The sequence below is a fragment of the Myodes glareolus genome, chromosome 6 (genome assembly GCF_982192425.1).
Source record: "Myodes glareolus chromosome 6, mMyoGla1.1, whole genome shotgun sequence".
NCBI classification, from domain to species: Eukaryota; Metazoa; Chordata; class Mammalia; order Rodentia; family Cricetidae; genus Myodes; species Myodes glareolus.
This window is the reverse complement of record NC_142031.1, coordinates 83,774,779-83,797,673: the sequence shown is the minus strand read 5'-3', so window position 1 is coordinate 83,797,673 and position 22,895 is coordinate 83,774,779. Positions and strand designations below refer to the sequence as shown.

At 47.1% G+C, this 22,895-nt stretch overlaps 1 protein-coding gene across 5 annotated transcripts in view; it reads left to right on the top strand.

Moving 5' to 3' along the window:
* The window catches only part of Prkce (protein kinase C epsilon), a 515,277-nt gene that overhangs the window by 331,924 nt on the left and 160,458 nt on the right, over positions 1–22,895 (top strand). For all 5 annotated transcript variants that reach the window (XM_085690953.2, XM_085690952.2, XM_085690954.2 and 2 more), the window contains 3 exons: positions 1,938–2,034; positions 4,499–4,698; positions 7,212–7,385. In XM_085690953.2, coding sequence (XP_085547079.1) covers positions 1,938–2,034; positions 4,499–4,698; positions 7,212–7,385 — 471 coding nt within the window. The remainder of the gene's footprint in view (positions 1–1,937; positions 2,035–4,498; positions 4,699–7,211; positions 7,386–22,895) is intronic.

Here is a 22,895-nt window from a genome sequence, read left to right as displayed (position 1 = left end):
TAGGTGATGCCTGTGAAAGGTCATTTGACCCCACCCTCCATACACACACACACACTAGGGTCATTTCCTTCAGACAGCAAGCCATTGTTTGTGCTAGCTCTCTTAAGGACCTTTCTTAAAAGACCTTTAAGACCTTTCTTTAAAGACACGGTCCCTATATATTCATATGCCATTTCAAGTGCCACTTGGAATAGACGGGTGTTCTAATGTGTTGTTTTTGTAAGTTAGGGCCTATAGATGTAGACAGAGATAAAGGTATCTCTAGTGAGTGCTGCTTCAGCAATGACCCCTAGTCTAGAAAACTTGAAAGGCCTTTGGAAAAGTAGGTTATGAGAGAAGCAGAGCCACGTTATCTGGACAATGGATGCTGATTAGGGTGTGGCACCACCTGGCATGTGTCAGACTTCTTCAAGTCCTTGTCTAGAAGAGCAAGTCAGCCTGTTGGTGCCTCGCGGCCTTCCCTCCTCAGTATTCTCTCTGTAGTTGGCCTGAAGACCCTTCCAAGGAGCCTACAGTTTCTGCTCTTCTTGTTAAGCCTGCCCGTATCTTTTCCCTGGTACCCCCAGAAGAACTTGTTCCCACTGATGAGAAGGACCATATGTCTTTCCTCTTTTTAACGGTCTCTCTTGTCTTTCCAAAGAGCAAAGTTGTTATGCAGACCCTGTTAACCGTTAACCGTGAGGTCTCATACATGGGATGACTTCTCTAGGTTATATGAATCCTGCTAGAAAAAAAAAAAAGAAAACAAGCCTTGTTTTGGGCCCCCCAAGTTACAAAGCCAAGTGGCCAATAATACTAGGGCCTCCTGAAGAGGCAGGCTGTGTAAGGATGGTGGTGCCAGTGTGGCACTGATGAAAGCCAGTGAGTCCTCCGGAGGTTGGCTTCCCCCTGCTGGCAGGACGAGCTCTCCCTGGCAGGAGAGATTTGAAGAGAAATGCTGTGCTCACATTCTTTCCTGCATTTGCGTTCACATAGACTGTGGTTCTGGTGACCAGGTGCTGTCTATGGCCTTCCATTTGAAGACTTGCATTTGGGGGCTCCTGATGAGAAAGGGGCCAGCCTGGAAAAATGTAGCAATGGGTAAAGAAGAGGCACAGGGACTGCCATCCAGCTGTAGTCACGGCAGTGACAGTTCTGATACAAAGCTGGAGAAAGCCAGGAGGTGGATAAGAGAGCTGTATTCTTGGTCAGGAGCTAAACTGTCTTTGTAGGGGGTCTCAGACCTTTTGCTAGAAAAGATCTTTGGGAAGACCAAGAGACGAGGGATCAGAGACCCCTGTGATCTCTAAGGCCATACTGGCACTTAAGTTGGACATGCCAGCGCTATTCCAGGAAGCACATGTTACCGGGAATCTTCCATTAAAATAACCAACAGGCTTGCCTCCGCCTGAGAATATTTACTGAGACTATTTGCTCGTCAGTCATGTGTATTACTTGGTGCCGGCCACTGGGGGCAGTGGGAGTACTGGAAAGTCTGTCCAAGTAGAGAAGCCTACATTTACAGTGTGCACCCGCAGACACTGTTATTGGCATAAAGGTGAATAAGATCGCGAATAAACACCAAGCAGGTGGTAGGGCCAAACGGTATCCCACTGACTGCGTTGGTGAGAGTGTGTTATATAGATAGTTGTGAGGGTAGGGATGGGGAGATGGGTGTGTGTGTGTGTGTGTGTGTGTGTGGCAGGGGTGTTGCTAAAGGAATAAATGGAGCAGGGTTTGCTTAACAGACCACCTATTTTGAAGAGGATAAAGATTAAGGCAGGGGAAATCATCCGTGGTTTGGTTTCCACTGAATTGGCTCGTGACACCTTACACACCTGCTCCAGTTTGATGGGTGTTGCTGTGCCCCCCTTTACGGTTCTCTGCATGGTGCCTTGATATGTTTGACATCATTTGGCCTCTTGTCTGATAACTCTCCCATTTTCTGTCCTTTCTAGCTCGTTGCTGGTGCTGAATCGCCACAGCCGGCTTCTGGAAACTCTCCATCAGGGGATGATCGATCCAAGTCAGCGCCCACCTCCCCTTGTGACCAGGGTGAGACTCTCAGATTTGCCCCTTACCTCTTATCTCTGTGGCCTGTTAATCTGGTCCCCACACACCGCTTCCTTGTTGATACGGTAGTTGTTCTTGCACGCGACAAGGCTTTTTTGAGGGCGCTAGCTGGAAATGCTTGTCACCTCTGTCCCCGCCAGCCTAGGATTAGTGGGAGGCCTGTGTGATGCTGAGGTTTGTTACACATTCTTTTCTCAGTTTCAGGTGTAGAGAGGAAGAAGTCTTGCTCCTTTGCCCATCTCCCTGGTGTTCTCTCTGGATCTCGATGTGTCTATATACTTGGTTAACAACCTCCTCATAACTCTAATAATGATACCCTAAGAGATGACATCAGGTTGGTTAGTGAGGGTGTCTCCTCTCCTGTTCTTTAGATGAGCAGATGGGACTAGAAAGATGGAATTTGAGAAGCAGGAGGAAGTCAGCCCTGGGCCTGACTTTCCTCTGGCCACATTCTGGATGCCTTTCCGTTTGATTAAATATGCTTCAGACAGTAAGTTCTGTGAGCATAAACAACAGGAATGAGTTTGTGGGATCTGAGGTGCTAGGATAAGCAGATGGTTCCCTCCTCCTCCAACAAATATCCCTGGAAAAAAATTGCATGCACCTGTAAGCAGGAATGGGTTCACAGATGGTGGTCCTTCTTGGGATCTTTCTACTATTTCACTCTCACCAGCTCTGTCCTGATGCTCAGCCCAGGTAACTGGCTGGGAAGTGGAAAGTTGAGTTAGAAATGCTTGTCCTGATACCAAGAACTAAGCTGGCGGCTGGGCCAGGATCTCTCCTATGCTATGACCTCCTCATTGGAGGTCAACACTGCATGTCAACATTGAGTCCTTTTTACTCAGGAGTGAGCAGAACAGTTTCAGTGGCCATTTGCCAGTCTTGAGACAATAAAATAATCATCCTCAGCTCATCTTCCTGTGGCTCTGACTCCCTTTCTGTGCCTTTACTTCATTCCAGAAGAGATTTCACTCATTGCTAAGTAACTAGTTTCCAGTTTCTCTCCTGGTCAGTGATGCATTTGTGGTTTGCCCCTTTTCATTTCAAAGTGTCCTGGAATTCAAATATAGGAGGTCTTAGGATAAATGGGTCCAAGAGTGAACCACTCGTGGTTCCCAGGCCTGTCTCTTTCCTTGCACTGTCTGCCTGTGCCTCCTGGAGCCTTTATTCAGACCGATGTAGCAGGCCATCAGGTACCATGTTTCCGAGACCGATATGAGAACTCATGGATGGGAAACTCTCTTAGTACCACAAAACAGATGAGTCAGAAGCTGTCCCTCCTCCATTGTAAGACATTTTTCTCAAGCTTTGGGGTCTTAGATCATCTGGGTTCTACCTTCCAAGATGCTCTTAGCAACTGAAGCCTGATGAGACAAAAAAAAAATCATACTTTGGAGTGAGTGAGGTAAGTAGCTAGGCAGCTGCCGAATCAGTCATCACGGGGTATCTGTAGACTAGGATGATGTCCTTCCACCCCGATATGAGTTCATCCAGGTCCCCTGCATGGGCCCTTGTGACTGCAGTCCTAGACAGGAGGCAAAGACCTTCCTATCCAGAGGTGCTGCTCACTCATCTGTGCTCATTTTGTGGGGTAAACACTCGCTGCTCCCACCTGTGAGCCCTGTTACTCATGAGAATCTGTTACTGTTAGGTTCATGTCAGGATACACATTCTGCACAGATGAGTGTCATTTTCGTGAATGATTGTCTAACTATAATAGACCCTCTTCAAACAGAAAAGGCCAAAGGGCCTCCCAGCACTATCCTCCCTAGGTAATTTAGGTCACATAATCCAGAAGGCTGCAAGACCATCTCATAGTTGTGGAATTGGACTGTAGGATTCCTGCCCCATCAAAGATGAGTTAGAGACATGTCATTGTGGGAAGCTTTTCTTTTGTTAAGGATAAGCCTGTGGCTCATTCTGTGAGGTAGGTTTGTGTGGGACTAGTACTTGGAGTAAAGCCAGCATCAAGGCCAAGTAAAGACCTTTAGAAGTCAAAGGCTTCCTAGTCCCTACGAGTGAGTGATTCTGTCACCGGTGATGACTGTGAGCATGGCTTGTGAGGGCTGTTCTCATCTTCAAAGGAAACTTGAAGGGAAGGGAGCCTGTCGCCTCGGAGTCTGAAGAGTTGCAGGGAGGACAGGAACCCCCACCACCCCTCGAATCATGGCCAAGGTTGCAAGGAGGCCTTCAGAGGCCTTCGGTGGCAGTGAACCCGGCCCGTTCAGGAACTGTGTCCTCCTCTTTGCAGAATGATGTCTCTTTGTCCATTAGGCACCAAGGAAATGTGTTAGACAGATGAAGGAACCTAAGGGGGTGCCCCTGGATCTGCTACTACCAACAGCTGAAGGAGGACTGAAAGTTCGTGGGTTCTGGATATCGAGTCTTAATGTAAAGGGCTCATGAGGGGTCCTCTAATTGCGTATCTTTATCTCCTTGGCCCTAGAACTAAAAGAACTTGAAAATAACATCCGGAAGGCCTTGTCCTTTGACAACCGAGGAGAGGAACGCAGAGCATCGTCATCTACCGACGGCCAGCTGGCCAGCCCAGGCGAGAATGGTGAAGTCCGGCAAGGCCAGGCCAAGCGCTTGGGCCTGGATGAATTCAACTTCATCAAGGTGTTGGGCAAAGGCAGCTTTGGCAAGGTCAGTGCCACACATGTGCAGTGGTGCTGGTTTCTTGTGGCCAGTCTGGCCTAGCTTTTCCTTCCTTAGGGAATGAAAACAGGCTAATACCTTGCTGATGGGGAGGGGGGCAGTTCTGTTCATGGGTTGGCTTTGGGAATGCAGGGTTGCCTTCTCTGTAGGATCCGGTTGTTCTTATTGGTCAAATGGCGGAAGGAGTGGAGGGAGGGAGCACACTGAGAGACTTCCTGTGTGTCATGAACTCCTCTTCCCACTGTCAGTCCCATCTGCCTGGTCTCCCTTGTACAGAGAGCCAGCTGAAATTCTGCTCTCTCAGTTGGAAGTCTTGGAGCATGAACTGTCAGCCCCTGTCCTCCGGGAACTTCAGGTTCAGAGCAAACTTTACCACGTAGGAATTTGGAAGCTGAACGCCCTTTAACTGATTTTCCTGGTGCTTGCTTAATGCTCTGCTCACCTCCCTGTGACAAAATAACTGGAGGATCCTGTAATGGATCGGAGGCCTCTGTCCCTGGGACAAATCCCTCCTCTCCACTGCAACAGACCTGGGCTGTGCCCTTCTGTGTGCTCAGTGATGGGCTTGAAATGCAAAGATTTGACTTTAGAAGGACGGAGATAAAGAGCCCAGGAACCTGGGGAAGCTGTTCAGACTTCTGACCGCCCCTTCTCCTCCTCCTTCTAGCTGTGCCTGGGGCTAAGAAAGTTGCCTTTTGGGGACCTCGTGAAACAGAACCCTACTTGGGGACCAGGCAGCTCAAGGAATCACGTGTTCTCATGTGTCCTGGGCTCTAGGAAGCAGTGCCCATGAGTCATCTGCTGACTGAGTTGAAGGCCTGTTTCACCATTCCAGAGCAATTCTGAGGCAAGGCTCAATGAAGCCCCAGGCACACGGCCTGCTGTGCAGGCCCTCTCCTGCCCCTGTCTGTTCTGAGATCACCTGACAGGGAGGTAACTGGAATTTATTCAGAGGGCAACTACTGAAGCAATCACATTCTTTAAAAACTAGCTAAATAGGAAACAGACCCCAGGCCTCTGGCTTAGGCTGGGAGCAGGGCTGGGTTTGAGTTTGAGCAAGATTCTAGGGAAAGGGGCATGTGCAGTGCTTCTGGGCTTGCAGGTGATGTAGGCGGGTTGTGAGTTCTGAGCACTTAGCTAGTTTCTTAGACAAACACACAGCCATGGCAGTAAGGTCGGAGTCAGGTTTGCAGGCTGTATTGTGTGGGTGGCAGAATCTTCACTCTCTAAAGTTCCTTGGGCTATGTTCTTGCCATTTGACAACAGCATTGAGATAGTATACTTTAGAGTCATCCAAACGGAGAAAGACCTGTGGTAGATAAACGAAAATGCCCACTTTGGCAAATGTCCAGAAAATAGCCCTACCCGTCAGGTGCCAGGGAAGAGATTGTGTTTTCCCCTGCGGAGCTGTGGGAAGACTCCATAATGGCAAACACAGGGCAGGCTTAACACACAAATGTTCAGGAAGAACAAACTAAGAGACTGCCGTGAAGGAGACATGGAGGCCCGTGCAGAAAGCAAGCGGTTTGTCTTCGTGAATCACGTGTACCGACTTAGGAGAAGTAGCGCGAGCCAGCAGCTAACTAAGCAGAGGAGAAAAGTCACTCTCTCCCAAAGCAGCTCAATTAGAAAATAAATGTTCCAGAAAGTTCGGCTGCAAGTTGAAAACAGAATCAAGAGTGTATCTCCCACTTGTTAAGTAAGAGAAGGCAAATAAGCAACAACAGCAGTGAGCGACAGTGGCCTGTGCTCATGCAGATCTACGCCGCCACTAAGACGGTGTGCTGTGTGAGCAGAGCCCTTTAAAGGTCAGGAAACGGGGCGAGCGCTTAACCTTCTAGTCCGAAGAATGTCTATCTCAAGGATATAAGGCCAACAGAAATTTAAATTGTGTTCAAAAGCACTCAGTGCAGCTTATATAGAACTTAAGCTGGTGTAACTTAATTTTCCAAAAGGCCGGCGATAGCGGAATAAATTATAGTGTTTGTAGTTTATCAGCAATCATGATAACGATGGTGACCTTGTAGGAAAATCCATATAAAATACTGCTTCTTCTAAAAGCCCTATATTCATGTGTTGCGTGGTGGGGCACACCTATAGTACCAACACTTGGGAGGCTGAAGAAGAAGTATCATGAGTTCAAGGCCAGCCCGGGCTACATAGTGTGGACTGTCAAAAGAAAGGAAGAAAGTGGGAAAAAGAAGTGAGAGGAGGGGAAAAGGAGATACATTTTCCCTGACAATTACAGTATCTCTATTGCAGATGAGGCTATGAATAATCACTTAACCCCTGTGCATTGAATTTCTCTTACCTGACTGCTGATGGAGATTAAAACTTTAGTAGTTGAATTAGGCAGGGTGGCATTCCAAAACACTTAAAATATTGATTTCCTGAATATTTTCACTCAAACTGAAAGGAAAAAAGCAATCAGCATTTAGATAGTTGGCATCATTTGATTCCGTGTCTGCACGGACTGACCAGACTGCTCAAACCCGTTGCAGGTCATGCTGGCGGAACTCAAGGGCAAAGACGAAGTGTACGCTGTGAAGGTCTTGAAGAAGGACGTCATCCTCCAGGACGACGACGTGGACTGCACCATGACAGAGAAGAGGATTTTGGCTCTGGCCCGGAAACACCCTTACCTAACCCAGCTCTACTGCTGCTTCCAGACCAAGGTATGCTGGCCAAAGGGGCGGTCGTGGGCAGCATCATGCGGCACCATGCGTAGTCTCTTGACTTTGCTGGGTACCAATGTTGGCCATCTGCATGTTTCTCTCTCAGACTGTATGGCAGAGTGGATTTTATCCTTGTGGAGACAGGAACACATTTGGACATGGTCTTCTTTGAAGGACGTGGGACTTTTCCATTTTGAGCCCTCGTGCAGGGATGAGAAGAGCAATAGTGCACTTTGCAGAGTGTAGCTACACAAAGCCGAATGGTTATCCTCAATGTTGAGTCCTTGGAAAAAACCAACGGGTATGGTGTGTACCCTGCTCCGCCTCCTAAGTTTATATCAACAATCAAATCACTTCTGGGTTGCTTTCAACTCAAAAGAAAAGAGCAAACGCTGCCCTAATCCTTCTAACTTGTGCGATGTCATATTAAGATGCCACATCTAAACACGCTTGGATTCCGACAGTGAAAATTCAACCATTTTCAAATTTACTGCATAGGTGCCTGACCACCAGCAGGTGGCAGTAAAGGGACAAGGATCTGTAAGGGCATTGTGGAGGCCCCCTCTTCTGATTTGGTATTTTTCTTAGTGGGAAAAGAAGCATTTTTTTTTTCATAAAATTCTTATTTTATTTTACCTTGTTGGGGGGACGTGTGAGGGAGAAAGTCTAGGATACATCATGGATTTGTAGTGTTTGTCTTTAGAAGACAAATACTTAAATCCAGACTCCTACCTGTTCCTGCCTGGAGCCTAGATAGTGAAGGATTGCATTCAGGATGAAAAACAGGGTTGCTGGAGCCGTATGCATGTGTGCATGTGTATGCGTGTGTGTGTGTGCTCGTGTGTGCATGTATCCGTGTGTGCGTGCACACATGCATTTATACACATGTGGGGTGTCTGGCCCTCTGGCATACTCGCCACCCTTTTGTTCTAAGTGCCATTCTCCCTGCACACAATTAAGCGAATTCCTTCTGTCATTCAGAAACCTTTCATTCTCTCTACACTGAGTGTTCCCGTATGCTAGGTCCGGTGACAAGACCCCATTCCTGTCCTTCGAAACTTTTTATGGTCTCTTCGGTACAGTTCCCTGAGGCTAGTCCTGAGAACCCTGCTTATCAGAGGAGCTTTACGAATGAAGGACTCTGTGGCCCGTGCTTCTGTTGGTCAGTCTCGGTCCAAAATCGTTTATCAGAAGCCCCAAAGAGTCCTGCAGTGTGAAAAGAAAGATTGCCTCAATTTAATCCACTATTGCTCAACTTATTTGGTCCCCACCCCCCCACATGCGACTCCTAGTCCACGTTGAGCAATGCTGACCTAAGGGAAGTTTCCCTAGCCAGCGATCTCTTCAGAAGTGAGAAACACCTGAAAATGTCCAGCTATCCCATAGCTTCAGGGACACGGTGATTGCTTTCTCTATGAAACTCCTCAGAGAGCCCCATTTTGTAAGACTCAGTCCTCTTCCTAAGTGAGCCTAGGAATGGCTGGCCAGGCCTCACTTTACTTTTAAATGCACGTTGTGTAATTTCAGACAGGTTGGTGTGAGCTCGTGTGTGTACAAATGCAGAGTCCAGGGTGACAGGAAAAGCCCAGAGATGGGCTCAACTTGCTGTTTTTCTCCCCCATCCCCCCGCTAGAACTTTGCTAGTGTTTTTGAGATGGGACCTTATTCGGAAGTCTAGGTCACATGAGCCTGAAACTTGTGATAACCCTGTTTCCGAAGCCTCTTAAGCGCTGGAATTTCAGCCATGAGCCACCGGGTCTGACTTCTTTAGAACATAATTCAAGATGAAGGAGAAATGTATCAGGTCCCCTATGTCTTTATTTTCATGGTCCTGTCACATGGGCTCACATCCAACATGGGCTTACTGTCACAATTAGTAACAACAAAACCCACTTAGTCCACTCTTCTCTCTATACCACTGAGAGAATTGCTTCAGGAACCAATAGGCTATTTTTTTTCTTCTTTGGTATATATTTAGGAGGTAGTATTAGGAATTGAACGTAGAGTCTCATGAATGTTAGGCAAGGACTCTGTCCCTGGGATCTGAATCAGAGGTTTTATTGTCCACAGGCAGTACATGCTGGCAGTTGAACCTGGTACCTTGTCTGGGCTTTGGGATTGCTACCCAGGTGAGGCTCTGGTCTGCTGTGACTGTCTGCCATGTCTGGGCCAGTTAAGTACCCCACCCTCCTCGACGGGTTCACCTCTGACTGAGGTATAGGGTGGGAGCCACATTACCATTCTTGTCGGGAGCCTAAGAGCTGGGTCTAGTTGTCCAGGCTCTGTGGGGCTCCTGTAGATGGTAGTTCATAGAGAGCCACAGTCAGAGGCCTGCTTGATGGGTAAGGGGAAGGACAATGGCATCTTCAGCACCACTGTTTTCTACAGCAAACATGCACTGAAGAATGTCAGAGCCAAGGTTACTCTTTGGAACACAAAGTGGCATTGAAGAACGCCATGAATTTTATTTATGGCAGAAGAAATGAACTGGCAAGGTTTTGGGGGTCAAGGTAGCTGGAAGAGAGAGAAGAGACTTCCTCTGCAGTTCAGAGACTCACTAATCTGTCCCCTAGATTAGTGTCAGGCAGTTACAGGAACAAGCTGACTCCTCTTTTAAATAGCGTACACATAACTTATTTTTCTTAATAAATTATAATTTAATCTTACTATAGGGCATTGGTTTACTATAAAAGGAAGTTTATGAAGTAGCAGCTTATAGACCCAGTTTTAGTAAGGTTTTATTGCTGCGAAGAAACACCATGACCATGGCAACTCTTATAGAGGAAAGCATTTCATTGGAGCTGGTTTATAATTCAGAGGTTTAGTCCATTATCATCATGATGGGAAGCATGGTGGCACACAGACATGGTGCTGAAGGAGTAGCTGAGAGTTCTACATCTGGATCCACAGGCAGCAGGAAGAGTCAGGGAACCCCTAGGCCTGGCTTGAACTTCTGAAACCTCAAAGCCCACCCCCAGCGACATACTTCCTCCAACAAGGTCATACCTACTCCAATGAACTCACACTCAAATGAGTTTGTGGGGGCCATTCAGTCAACTACAGACCCCAAATTTAACTTTTAAAAACTGAGTTCTCAAGCTACAGAGAGGACTCAGTGGTTAAGAGCACTGGCTACTTTTTCAGAGGTCCTGAGTTCAATTCCCAGCCACCACATGGTAGCTCACAGCCATCTGTAATGGGATCTGATGCCCTCTGCTGGCCTGCAGGTGTACATGCAGGCAGAGCACTCATGCATAAGTAGATAAGACATTTTTAAAGTCCTGAATTGTCCTTTACTGGCCAATCGTCATGGTTTTAAAGAATGGCTGTTATCCTCCTGATTGAAGTAAATTAGAACACTGAGAGGAAGGGTGTCTGGGTGCCCGGGTTCAGGAATGGGATCTGGTACCAGCTTCTGCAGTAAATTAAACACTAAGATTTTTTTGGGGGGGGGAGACACCCAAACCAAGAGGACTCAGAGCTGTTGTTCTTCAGGGTCTCGTGGGGAAAGACGCGTCTGAAGGGTGGGATTTGGGCAGGGCTGAGAGCTGAAAGGGCAACCATGATCCATGTTAAGTTTTCAGTCTGGCTCGCATGTTGTTTTTCCTGAAAAAGTCTAGTTCCTGGGCCTCCAGGTGAGCCTTGGTGTGAGGATTTAATAAGAATGACCCCTTTAAGCCCAGACATTTGAATTAGTCACTAATTGGTGACACTGTTTGAGGAAGCTTCAGAAGTGTGGCTTTGCTGGGGAGACTGTGTCACTGGGGGCAGGCTTTGGGGTTTAGAAGCCTCTCAGAATTCCTAGTTTGTGCTTCCTCTGCTCTGGCTTGCAGTTCGGGATCTGACCCCTCAGCTTGTTGCCCCACTGCCATGTCTTCGCTCTGCCGACATGGACTCTAACCCTCCAAAACCATAGGGCAAATAAACTCTGCCCTTAGGCTGCCTTGATCGTGGTGTTTTATCACAGCAGTAGAAAAGGAACTAATAGCCTTGGGGTTTTTATATGGGAAGAAATATCTGTCCTGAACACTGCTTTGAGAACTTTCTGGTAGATGACGCAGAACTGTAAGCTGTGTGCTGTGTGCTGTGTGCTGTGTGCTGTGTGCCAGTTGACTGCAGGCTTGGCAGAGCATAAAGTCAGGGCCTGTCTTGTGTGGCAACCAGGGGTGATGGATGTGCGGACCCAGAAGCATTACCTTGATGGTTCTGTCATGTCTGGCGGCTGCAGTCCACTGAATGACCAAGTTAAATGCAGATAGTGACGAGATTTTTTTCTATACTAAGTCATTCTGCTCTTGGTGAGCATGCTGCAGTCATCTTCCTAGGCTCTGGAAGAAGCAAGTGCGCTTCCTCCAGCATTCCAGGGCAGATAGGCCAATCGATGGGCCACAAATTCCATTTCCATCTAATTCAGCCCTGTGTTAGACTGGGGCTCCCGCTATGTCGTGTGTCCTTTGGGTTCCTAGAGAATCTGAACCAGACTGGAGAAGCTGCAAAACTGGACCCTGAAGTAGGGCTAACATCCAGAAGAAGGTAAGAGGCGTCAAGGGATGGGCTCAAAGTTCTTTCTAGATTTCACTTTTGACATTTTCCCCACACTGGACTTCACAGCACCTGCATTCTGTGCTGTGAAATCACTGGAAAAATGGCACAAGGAAAGAGGTGAAGTTTGGGGGAGGGAGGGCGGATACTGAGAAAATAGGAAAATAATTTCTCGGAAAGTCAGAGGCTGAAGGAAAAGGGACAGCGGTGCCGGGAGCCTTCGTTAGGGGCCAGAGGTGCCCCATGGGCTCTAAAAGACATGGCCTGCTCCAGATTGGAGCTTGGTGGAGCAGCCACTTTTCAGAACTTGCCTGTCCCATTGGCCACTAGGGCTCAGAGAGCCCCCAAGCAGTAGATTTGTTTTGATTTTGTGGTTAACAGAAAATTAAAATTCCCAGGCCCTTTTAGATTCTGTGTTTTGTATTTATACTTGCCGCTGCAAACCCACCCTTTTCAGCTGGATCCCGCAAAACCCGGCCGGGACAATTGCACCCAAGGTTTTGCTTCTTTAAAACTTGCAGCTCTGCGTACTGTACCCGTCCCCCACCCTCTGGCATTTCCTGCCAGGCCTGGGAAGCCAAATCCTGGAGGACTTTGCTGTGAAGGAAACAGGGCTGAGCTCCTACAGGATCTCCGCTGGCCGGCCTCCTTCCAGCCCTAGGGAACCATGCAGCATGGAAAATCATGAAAAAGCAACTGGAGATGTTTTTCAAGTGTGACTTAATCATCTCTGTGGGCATGGGGAGAGCGCTGACAACGGAGGAGAGGATTTGTAGATTCAAGGCCCTCGAATGTTTGTTTTGGCTTTTAGTAGAATAGCAAACCCTAAAGGACAAAAAAGGGGTTGAGGGAGGACAAGTTGATTGGCAGTTTTAAAAAGAGATGGCAAATCTAATAAAGAGATAAGCCGAAGAGAGTGGAGAAAACAAGCTGGCAGGTGGGTCACCATCCTGCTGGACCATGTGATGTTGGAAGTGGCGGGTTCTGGGAGGGGTTGGAGGGCTTTTCGACCCCTTTGGTGGCTGTCTCTGGGGGAAAAAAAAGCCTGAGACTGTTCAATACAGCGGGTTGGCTTTGGATTAGCAGCCCTCGGGGAATCAATTTGCTTGCTTGCCAGTAGAAGATTCTAAGTAGTGATAAGGTTGGAAATCTTCAACAGGTCTAGGTGAAGTGAGTCTGTGTGGGTGCTTCCTTCAAACTTTGAGTGACACATCACTTGTCCAAGGGATTAAGACTCTGAGAAACATACCTCCTTTGATGGCACTGGGCAGCAATGCCATTTTTCCTGCCTGGCCAGCTCACACATTCAGGAGACCTGTGGCCTGCAACTTAAGGGGACTCTCGGTGTTTAAAGTCATTGAGTGATAATCTCTGCTGCCCCAGGAGGACTGAAGGATGAGTCTATGGAGGGATGGAGTGTTTCCGCAAGCAGAGGGGGACAACCCAATTGCATACCAAGCAGGCCTGTCTTAGATAGGGTTTCTGATGCTGTGAAGAGACACCATAACCATGGCAACTCTTAAATAAAGGAAACACATTTAATTGGGGGTGGCTTACATTTTCAGGGGTTCAGTCCATTATCATCACGGTGCAGCGTGGTGGCCTGCAGGCAGACATGGTGCTGCTGATGGAACTGTGAGTCCTACATCTTGACTTGCAGGCAACAGGAAGTGGTCTGTCTCATGGGCGTGGCTTGAGCATATAAGAGACCTCAAAGCCCACTTCCACAGTGACACACTTCCTTTAACATGGTCACACCTCCTAATAGTGCCACTCCCTTTGGGGGCCATTTTCTTTCAGACCACCGCAAAGCCTGATGACGACTGTCACTCAGGTCTTGAAGCAAGGACTCTGTGATGAAATGCAAAGTTACAGAGTGTGCTTTGCTCCTGTGTCCCCACCCCGGGAAAGACATGGTGGCGTGTGCTGCCTCTTAATCGAGAGCTGCTATAGGCGGTAACCTCTTTTCATGTAATTAAACCTGACATCTAATTGCAGAGCTCACTTCCAAGGCTTCCAACGATCAACCCATCTTACACCTTCTTCACATGTTGTGGTAAAATAAGTTTGAGCATTCTCCTATTTTTATTTCTACTTTTTTATTGTGATAAAATGAACAAAAAATGTATGATCTTTGGCACAGAGCTATAAACCTAACATTTGGAGGCAGAGCCAGGAGGATAGAAAGTTTGAAGCCAACCTTTGCTACATAACAGGATTAATTCAAAGAAAGACCAAACAAGCAAACAACTCCCCACCCCATTAACCAACCAAATATCAACAAATATCTTAACTTTGGGGAAGGGGTAATATGCTCCTTTGAACAGTTGTGTGTAGGCTCCTCACCGCATGTGAACGTGTGAAGCCAGAGATAAGCCTGGAGTATGTCCCATCATGCTCCATTTTTGAAATAAGGCCTTGATTTCTGAAGCTGGAGCTTGTCATTTTGGCTAGCCTAGCTGGCCAGCAAGCCCCTGGGCTTTGCCTGTCTCTGCCTCATCCAGAATAGGCAAGGGTGGGGCCTCACATTCATCTTTTCAGTTATAGTGTGTTGAGCACCTTCTGTGTACCGTGCCGTGAGGTACCACATCCCCCATCACGGGCTGTAGTGGTGGCCAGGGGGTGTCGTGGTCTCACCTGGTGGGAGCATGCTCATTGTACCACAGTGTGGGAAGTACTGACTTCATTCTAGCTTTCAAACACAGGGCTTTGTTTTGGTTTGGGTTTTAAAAATAGGTTCTTACTATGTAGCCCTGGCTGGTCTAGAACTTACTACATAGAACAGGCTAGATTTAAAATTATAGAGCTCTACTTGTCTCAACCTTCTGAGTGCTAGGATTAAAGGTATGTTCCACTCTGCCAAGCCCAAAAATATTTGTTCTTTGTTTATATTTTGGAAAATTCAGAAAGAACAAAAAAGAATAATTCAAATGACTATTACTAAAACAATTTTGTGTTTCCTGATTTTTTTTAAAGAAAATAAAGCATACTTAATATACGCATTCCTAAAATTGGCATTGGTCATACAGAATTCCTACTCTCCTTGCTCTCAGTATTCTTCTGGATGATTTCTAGACTTCTAGACTATGTAAGGGCCCCAGGCTAGAAATTTGCATTGGTTGAAGGTGACCACAAAGGCTTGTCTTCTGGCAGGGTTCATCAGAATTTAGAGGGAAGATTATGGACCTTTCTTGCAGTGAGATTCAGAAGGCACTGGTCGTCTTTGCTCCAAGAGGGCTGGCCCAGGGCTCTCAGAAGCAGAACCACCTGCTCTTCTGTACTCCCTAACTTCCTAGGATGTAAACTTGACTGTGGCTTATGAATAACCATTGACCCACAATTCAGACTAAGAGTTAAACACCCTTAACATATGTTTTAACGTGTGTATGTGTGTGTGTGTGTGTGTGTGTGTGTGTTTCATTTTCTACCATGAGGGAACATACTTACTCATTCCTCTGACTTTTTGTTTATTCTAATGCTACTAATTTTTAAACTAGGTTCTGTAGCAGGGTCTCAGCGGAGGTGGTGGTGGGGGGGTATTTAAACAGACCCCATGCATGTTGCGGCATGATGGCCTTCACAGCTCACTTTTTCCACATGGCAGAGCAGCCCCACTTGGTCCTCTTCACAGATTAACATTCCAAGCAAGCCAGAGCTGGGATTCAGGTCACGGTGCCCACTTTGCATAGATCACAGTGTGTCCTCGGGGAGAAGGGGGCCGCTGTGGGAAAGGCTAGGGGAAGGGTGGACTCTGCCTTGTTGGTGGGCGTGGGGAGAGACAGAGAGTTTTAGGGAGCAAAAGATTTTTACAAAAATAGGCCCTGGATGCCACAATGTGCAGAAACAACAGGCTCATACTGGGAAGCTGTGAGGAAGACAGCTCCCTGGGAGAGACTCTGGTTCAGCGCTGCAGCTGTTACCAATGTCAGGCAAAGGTCCAGACTCACACAGGAAGAGACGTCCTTAAAGATCTTCCAGGGAACACTGATTTGGAAAGCACAGCCCGTGCAACTCCATGTAGCATGAATTGAAGAGAAGCATGAAAAGCGGGAACATGGGAGGAGGCTGTTTGAACAACCCAGGAGCCCAGAGATCATGAGAGGTCTTGAAGGATGAACTGGCATAGGCCACTCCATTCTCCTCTGTATCCAGAAGACCCGCCTGCCTATGAGGAAGGCGTGTGCTCTAGTGACTGGTCTAGAGCTCCGGACTCATGGGAAGATGAGAACAGAGGCTATCGCTACTGCCAGCCATGGTAGGTGATGGGCACACTTCTAAGATGTCAAGTGTGTGCTTCCTAATCCAAATGAAAAGTTTCGTGTAGAAATCTAAAACTAGAGGCCAAACAAAGCCAGTTTCCTCGTGGTTGACGTCAGCTCTCTCAATCTCTGCCCAGCACCCCCATTGATTGGATTTCAGGATTTACCTCTTTTTTTAGAGTGTCTATTTTTAGATTGGTGTTGAATTTTGATAGTGGTGTGATGTTTTCCACAGAGAGAGTCACGTGGGCATCCCATGGAGAAGTTTCTGCCTTGGCTATTGAAATTTCTCAACTGAAGCAATGGCCTTTCCTCACATAACCTGGACGTTTTGTTCCAGTGGGCTCTGCTACTTCAGATAACCCCACTGGCCCTTCCTCTCTAGCTTTGAAGATCTTGCCAGGTGGTGGGTACAGCCCACTGGGCCATTCGAGTTCACAGTGCCCTATTGATTTGTAGGGACCATGGTATACCAGAAAAAGAGTGTTGCGTATCAGGAATGCCCCTTCTAAGCCAGGAGGTGGTGGCACATGCCTTCAATCTGAGTTGAAAGCCAGCCTGATCTACAGAGTGAGTTCCAGGACAGCCACGGATACGCAGAGAAACCCTGCCTCAAAAAAAACTACAACCAAAAAGACTGCCCAACCTTGCTCTGGCTTCTGCCTACGAGGCTTGCCCAGGGGCACTTCTGTGGGTATTGATTTCCTCGCTCATAATCACAGATGGAGCTCAGAATATGTGATATGTAAAATCTTCACCCAAATCTGACATTAAGGGTCTGTGAATGTGAAATCACTAGAAACCCCTAGTTAGGCCGCTCCAGCCTTACCCGTTACTAAGGCATGAAGGGGAGGAAGACATTAAGAAGATCATTATGAGACAGGTCTTCTGTTTATTGTTTTTCAAAGTTCAGTTCAGTCAAATACCCTACCTTGGCCAAAGCCTGTCTGTCTACAAGACCATTGTTTTTTGTTGTTTTGTTTTTCTTAATCACAGTTCCAATTCAAGCATACTCTTGGCGACTCAGAATCCTACATATGAAGCTCTGTGACGAAGAGCTATAGTTGTCTCATTGACGTGCAACCCAGTTTCTGACATGCAGTGGGAAGCTACAATCTGTTGGTTTCTAGAGTCCCCGTGCCTTTGATGTAGGCAGAGCCCAAGTGGACTCGGGACTGCTGTGTCTCTCACTGCCACGCTTCCCTCTGGTGTGTTTGCTTCCACCGGACAACCGCTCACGAAGTAGAATTGAGAAGTGACTGTTAGGAGACCTAACCCTGGGCATGCCAGTTTCAGAAAGAGAAAAGATGGAGTACCTGTCTCCCGGCCTGAGCCCACGTTGTTGTTGGCAGTAGCCTTGGCCTAAGCTCTTAGCCTACCTGCCGTACAGCAAGCGCACAATGAGGAGGGCACCAAGCAAGAAATTAGTGATCCACTCCTTCTCAGAATCTTCTCCAGTTAGAGGACGCTTGCTGCACTATGTCGCTTTTGTTTCTTAGCCCTAAGATGTGTCTGTAAATTTGCAACTATAGCCGGTTAATGTGAATATCACTTATTTGCTTGTAATGCTCCTAGGAATTAGGGAGCTTGTTCTTTGGATTCTTCAGTCCATAGTTTGAATTGGACCAAGTCACCAGATCAGGGGCTTCTTCGAGCTCCCTTGAAAGCATTTGCTCCTTTTTCAGATCTCAGGAAATTCCTGCCAGTGCCGCTCTGTTTCTCATCCCCCAGGGAGGCCACGCTTTGAGACTGTCTGACCAATGCAGACCTAGTTAATGTATTATTTAGATCAGAAAGGTTTCCCCAGAGGAAACCTTTGGAGGATTAGTTCTCAGTGCATAGGTTCAGAGGCAGGACATTGGGAAAGTGACTGGATCCTGAGGGCTCTAGACTCAATTTGATAGGCCGTTGGGAGATGACAGACACTCAGGAGGTGGGATTTCACAGAGTGGGGTGCGTCCTTGGAGGATGTCTCTTATTCCAGCTCCTTCACACTCTGTATTTCCTGCCCTCCATGAGGTGAGCCTCCCCTCTGCCATCTGCTCCTGCAGAGACGTTGTATACCACAGGCCCAGAAGCAACTGAGAGTGAACCAAAACTGCTAGCCCAAATCTTTGCTTCTTTGCCTTGATTTTCTTGGGCATTTTGTCATAGGTGGTTACTGATTCTAGTCAAGGACATCAGGACTGGTCAGTTGGAGGCAGCCTTTAATCCCAGCACTTGGGAGGTAGAGAACAGGTGAACTCTCTGTGAGTTCAAGGCCAGCCTGAACTCTACACAGCTACTTCCCCAGGACTGGCTCCATAGCAACTGAGAAACCCTGTCTTGAAAAACAAAAAACAAAACAAAACAACAACAAAAGAACATCGGGACTGAAGGTCATTAGCTTAACCTGAAAGGAGAGCCAGATCTTCTAGGTGGACTAGCGTTCCTCTGCCACTGCAGGGCCAACCTCAACTCAGCGATGATAGTATCATCAGCAACGCATAGAGTACTCCAGAATGCCAGGGTCAATTGCAAGCAGTTGAAATACTGCTAACTCAGTCTTCACACATACCCTGTGAGCAGGTGTATTATCCTAAAGAAAGGCCATGCCACAAAAAGTGGTAGAGCCTGAGCTTAAGTCCAGTGCATTGGCCTCCAGAAACTTGGTTTTGTCTGACTGCCCAGAAGTGGCTAGAGTCCTGAAGATTAACAGAAACTAGAATCCCAGGAGGCCAATATGGAACTGAAATGGCAGCTGGTTTATTTATAGTGGGGCAGGCAGACTTGGTATGCCTGTAACCCGGGGAACTCTGGGATAACTGTTCAGGGCTGGTATCTTGGGTAATCAATGTTGATCTTGGGAAGCAAGAGGATAAGCAGACTCTCTTTTCCTGGAATGAGAGTGTCATCGGCACAGCCAATAGGAAGTTGCATCCCTCCCGCCCCACCCCCCCCCACCCCCGCCGGAACATTCTGTTTTCACCATGATGTTCTAAAGAGAACACGAGGATGGATCCCAGGCAAAAAGAATGTCCCCACCAGCCCCCTTAGTTGGGTGGATGTGAAAATGAATTTGTTTGCCGCGGCAGTACTACATCTCTGTGGGATTCAGCAGCAACGTGTAATCCACTTTGGGATGTCTGTGTGCAGGTTGCTAGGAAGCTAAGCTCCTTACCTGAGAGGCTATTAGTGCTGGACCTTCTCCTGTGGGGCTGGATTTGAGCCTCACGAGTTTGCTTTTCTCCCCTACCCTCCAAAAAGAGTATGGAAAGCGTAGTACAGTAAGTTTGAGCATCAAAGGAATCAGGGCAGGTGACTTTTGTCCTTGATGATCTGCCACCACTGAAGCAGCCCAGCTTTAGTTTGCTTTGGGGGCAACAGCTTAAATCCGACTTACTTTATCATGCTCTAATGTGTGAAGAGTTTCTAGGTTAGCCAGTGTTACCACTAAAAGCATCCTGTCAGCACCAAACGAAATACTAGTATATTGTTGAAACATTTCTATAGTCATATTTATCCAGCTTTATTCTTTTGAGGAAATTTATTAATGATCTTGGAAGCCATGTTAATCTGGAAAAAAATAGTCCAGTATCATGGGAAGTAGATAAAGCCTGTGCTCTCGGCACTGGGTAAGCACAGGAATTTGGTACCTGGTGGGTGCTGTAGAGGGAAACAGCCTTCTCAAGTCTTGGAAGTGTCAGATAGGTGCTTCCAGCTGGGAAGTTGTTCCTGTTTAGGGTTTTTTATTTGTTTGCTTTAGTTTTTTTCTGTTGTTCTGTTTCATTAAAATAAGTGCTTGTTATGTAGCCTAGGTTAGTTATAACTTGCTATTTAGTCCAAAGTGACCTCAAATTCATTATTCTCCTGCTGTAGCTTCCCAAGTGTGGGGATTAAACACCCCACTTGGAAGAAAACTTGAAAATAAAATCTGAACTTGAAAAAAACTAATAAATAAACTAATAAAATCATTTTTCGAAAGTTAATTCCCATTATAGCCAACTTCAGAAGGTATGCAGGTTTTCACTGGAATCTCTGCTACCGGATGTGTACCATGAGCCAGCCCCTAGGGAGGAAGTGTTCTGCATTAGTATACGTCAGCTAATATTTTTTTCTAATAGCTGCTGGATCTTTGATTCAGTATCAAAATAGTGTGGGGACAGAAAAAGATGTAATTCTTGTCCAAGGAACTTCTAGCCTACCTAGGAAGGTAAGACTAATGGAGGTGACGAGATCCTGGGTGAAAACCTGTCAGTCATCCTAGCATTTCAGAGTCAGAAATGAGTAAGCTGAGGTCATAGGCACAGTCCTACAAGTCAGAGAAAAGTGACCTCTGGGGACACCCTCCTTTCAATGTGAGGATTTCAAAGAACATTGCTCGCCCCCACCATCACCCTTCATGAGCTCAGTGCTGAGAGCGCATCAAATTGAAACAGACTTGGTGTGATATGTCATTGTACAAAGAGAACAAAATGGGAGAACAGATCTATTTACACGTAGGTCAGATCCTCCCATCCACCTGCTTGACCCAGTACTCCTCTATACAGCTTTAAAACTACATAAATCTAAGGATAAAAATAGCCAAGTGCCCTGGGAACCAGAGGGAGCCTCAGTCCCCAGACGTTGGGTGAACACTGGAATAGGCACCTTGTGGATGTCATAGATAAAAGCAGAGCTAGTCTTCCAAACACTTAAGATGACAAGGGGATGCTTCCATTTTACAAACTGGTAGGTGTGTGCCTGTATCCAGGGAGGATGGAGTCTATTCAGCTCCATGAGAAAGCAATAATCCTGGAACTTGAGGGACACTAAGGTTGGTATAAAAGTTATATATAAAATATATATCAAAGTATATAAAAGCATCACGGCTCCAGAAACCCATTGGATTCCAGCAGTGTTCGGTGTTTATGCAGGGAGGGCACAGATTGAAAAGCCTTGTTTTATAGCCAGGAAGATATAGCCAAGCAATTTATTTGGCAGTTGGTATTGTGAAAATCATAGGCACCTTTGCATTTTTCCTCTATGGATTACTTACCATGTGTTTGCCATTTTCCAAAGTGCATTATAGTCACTGACAAATCCTCCCAGTGGCTGAAGGAGGCAGGTATCCTAAGACATGCGTCTAACCAGAGACAGAACTCTGATTTGAGCTGGAGTGGTCTCTGCTCCATTGCCTCAGCTGCTCCCATTCCAGTCACTGCCTTGGAGGATCCATTCTTCGCCTTAAGATTTATTTATTTATTATGTCCACAGTGTTCTGCCCCCATGTATCCCTGCAGGCCAGAAGTTGGCACCAGATTTTATTGCAAGTGGCTGTGAGCCACCATGTGGTTGCTGGGAATTGAACTCAGGGCCTCTGGAAGAACAATTAGTGCTCTTAACTGCTGACCACCTCTCTAGCCCCCATTCTTCGCTTTAGAGGCATGATTTCACCTCTTCCCATCAGTCAGTCCCATCTTCCCTCCTCTCACGGACAACTACACCGAGGTAGGAGTGGGTGTTTCAACATGGCACCATAACAGAGGGGGCCATAAAGGTGCCTTGGAGACCTCCAGTGAGACCCCATTTGTTCACTGACCTTAGTCCTCCCTCCTCCCACCATGGCCTCCTTTGTGCCCCCAGTGCCAGGATAGAGGTGAGTGAGTTCTATAACAGGAGGCAGGAGCAGAGCGGAGACTGCACAGAAGCAAGCCTGTTCATGTATACTTACTGCAAAAACGTCATGGAAAGAGTGGCTTATTCTTTGTGTGTGTAGGGGGGGACTCTTTCCTTACAATGCTGGCTAGCTCCTGAGCCTTAAAGTAAACAGCTACGTCATCCTGTACAGAGTCAGGAAGAGGAAATGTCAGGAAAATAGCAAACGCCTGCAGCATTAAGAAAAAATGTAAGTGGAGGAAACGATGTTTAAGGGGGATTTTCTGGGGTCCCTATAATAGAAGGCTTTGCAACTAATGACCCCCTTCCCAAGCCATGTGTCTGAGTAACTATTTCCCACACTACACCTTCTCCTAAATGTCCTCCCTGTGACGCAGAGAAGGAAATACACCCCCCAGAACAAGACTAGAAGATCCTGTGACCCTGCTTCTACTTAGGGAGTTGTAAAATATGTTTTTGATGTAGCCAAGTAGTGATGGCTCATGCCTTTAATTGCAGCACTCAGGAGGCAGAGGCAGGCAGGGATCTAAGAGATCAAGACCTACCTGATCTACATAGTGAGTTCCAGGACAGCTGGGGCTACACAGAGAGACCCCATCTCAAAACAACAACAACAATAACAATGTTTTCATGTGCAAAGCTGTGGGGGAGGCCTAGCGCACTGACTCCCAAGAGCCTTACATTCCAGAGTGGCAATGGCCTCACTGGTGGCTTCCTCTTCTCAAAAGATGGATGAATTTCTCGACATCCCTAGCACACAGGGAGGACCACACTGGAGAAGCTTCTAGATGCCCAAACACTTAGGCTTCTAGCAGATCTGCTGAAAACCCAGCTCAGTCTCTCACCAGTGCATCAGCTGACCTTGTCTGATGCCTGTGTCCTTTAAACTCATAGCAGGAGTCTCGAGAGGGTTTCTCTGGCTTGCTGGCTGGCCGTAAGCATTTCCTGTCATCTCAGAATACCTCAGGGCAGTGGCATTTGACAGTGGGGGTGGGGAGTCTAAAAGATACCATTTTCGAAATGATTTGGGTATTCTAGCCACACACTGACCGTGGGAATTCCCCAGGTCTGC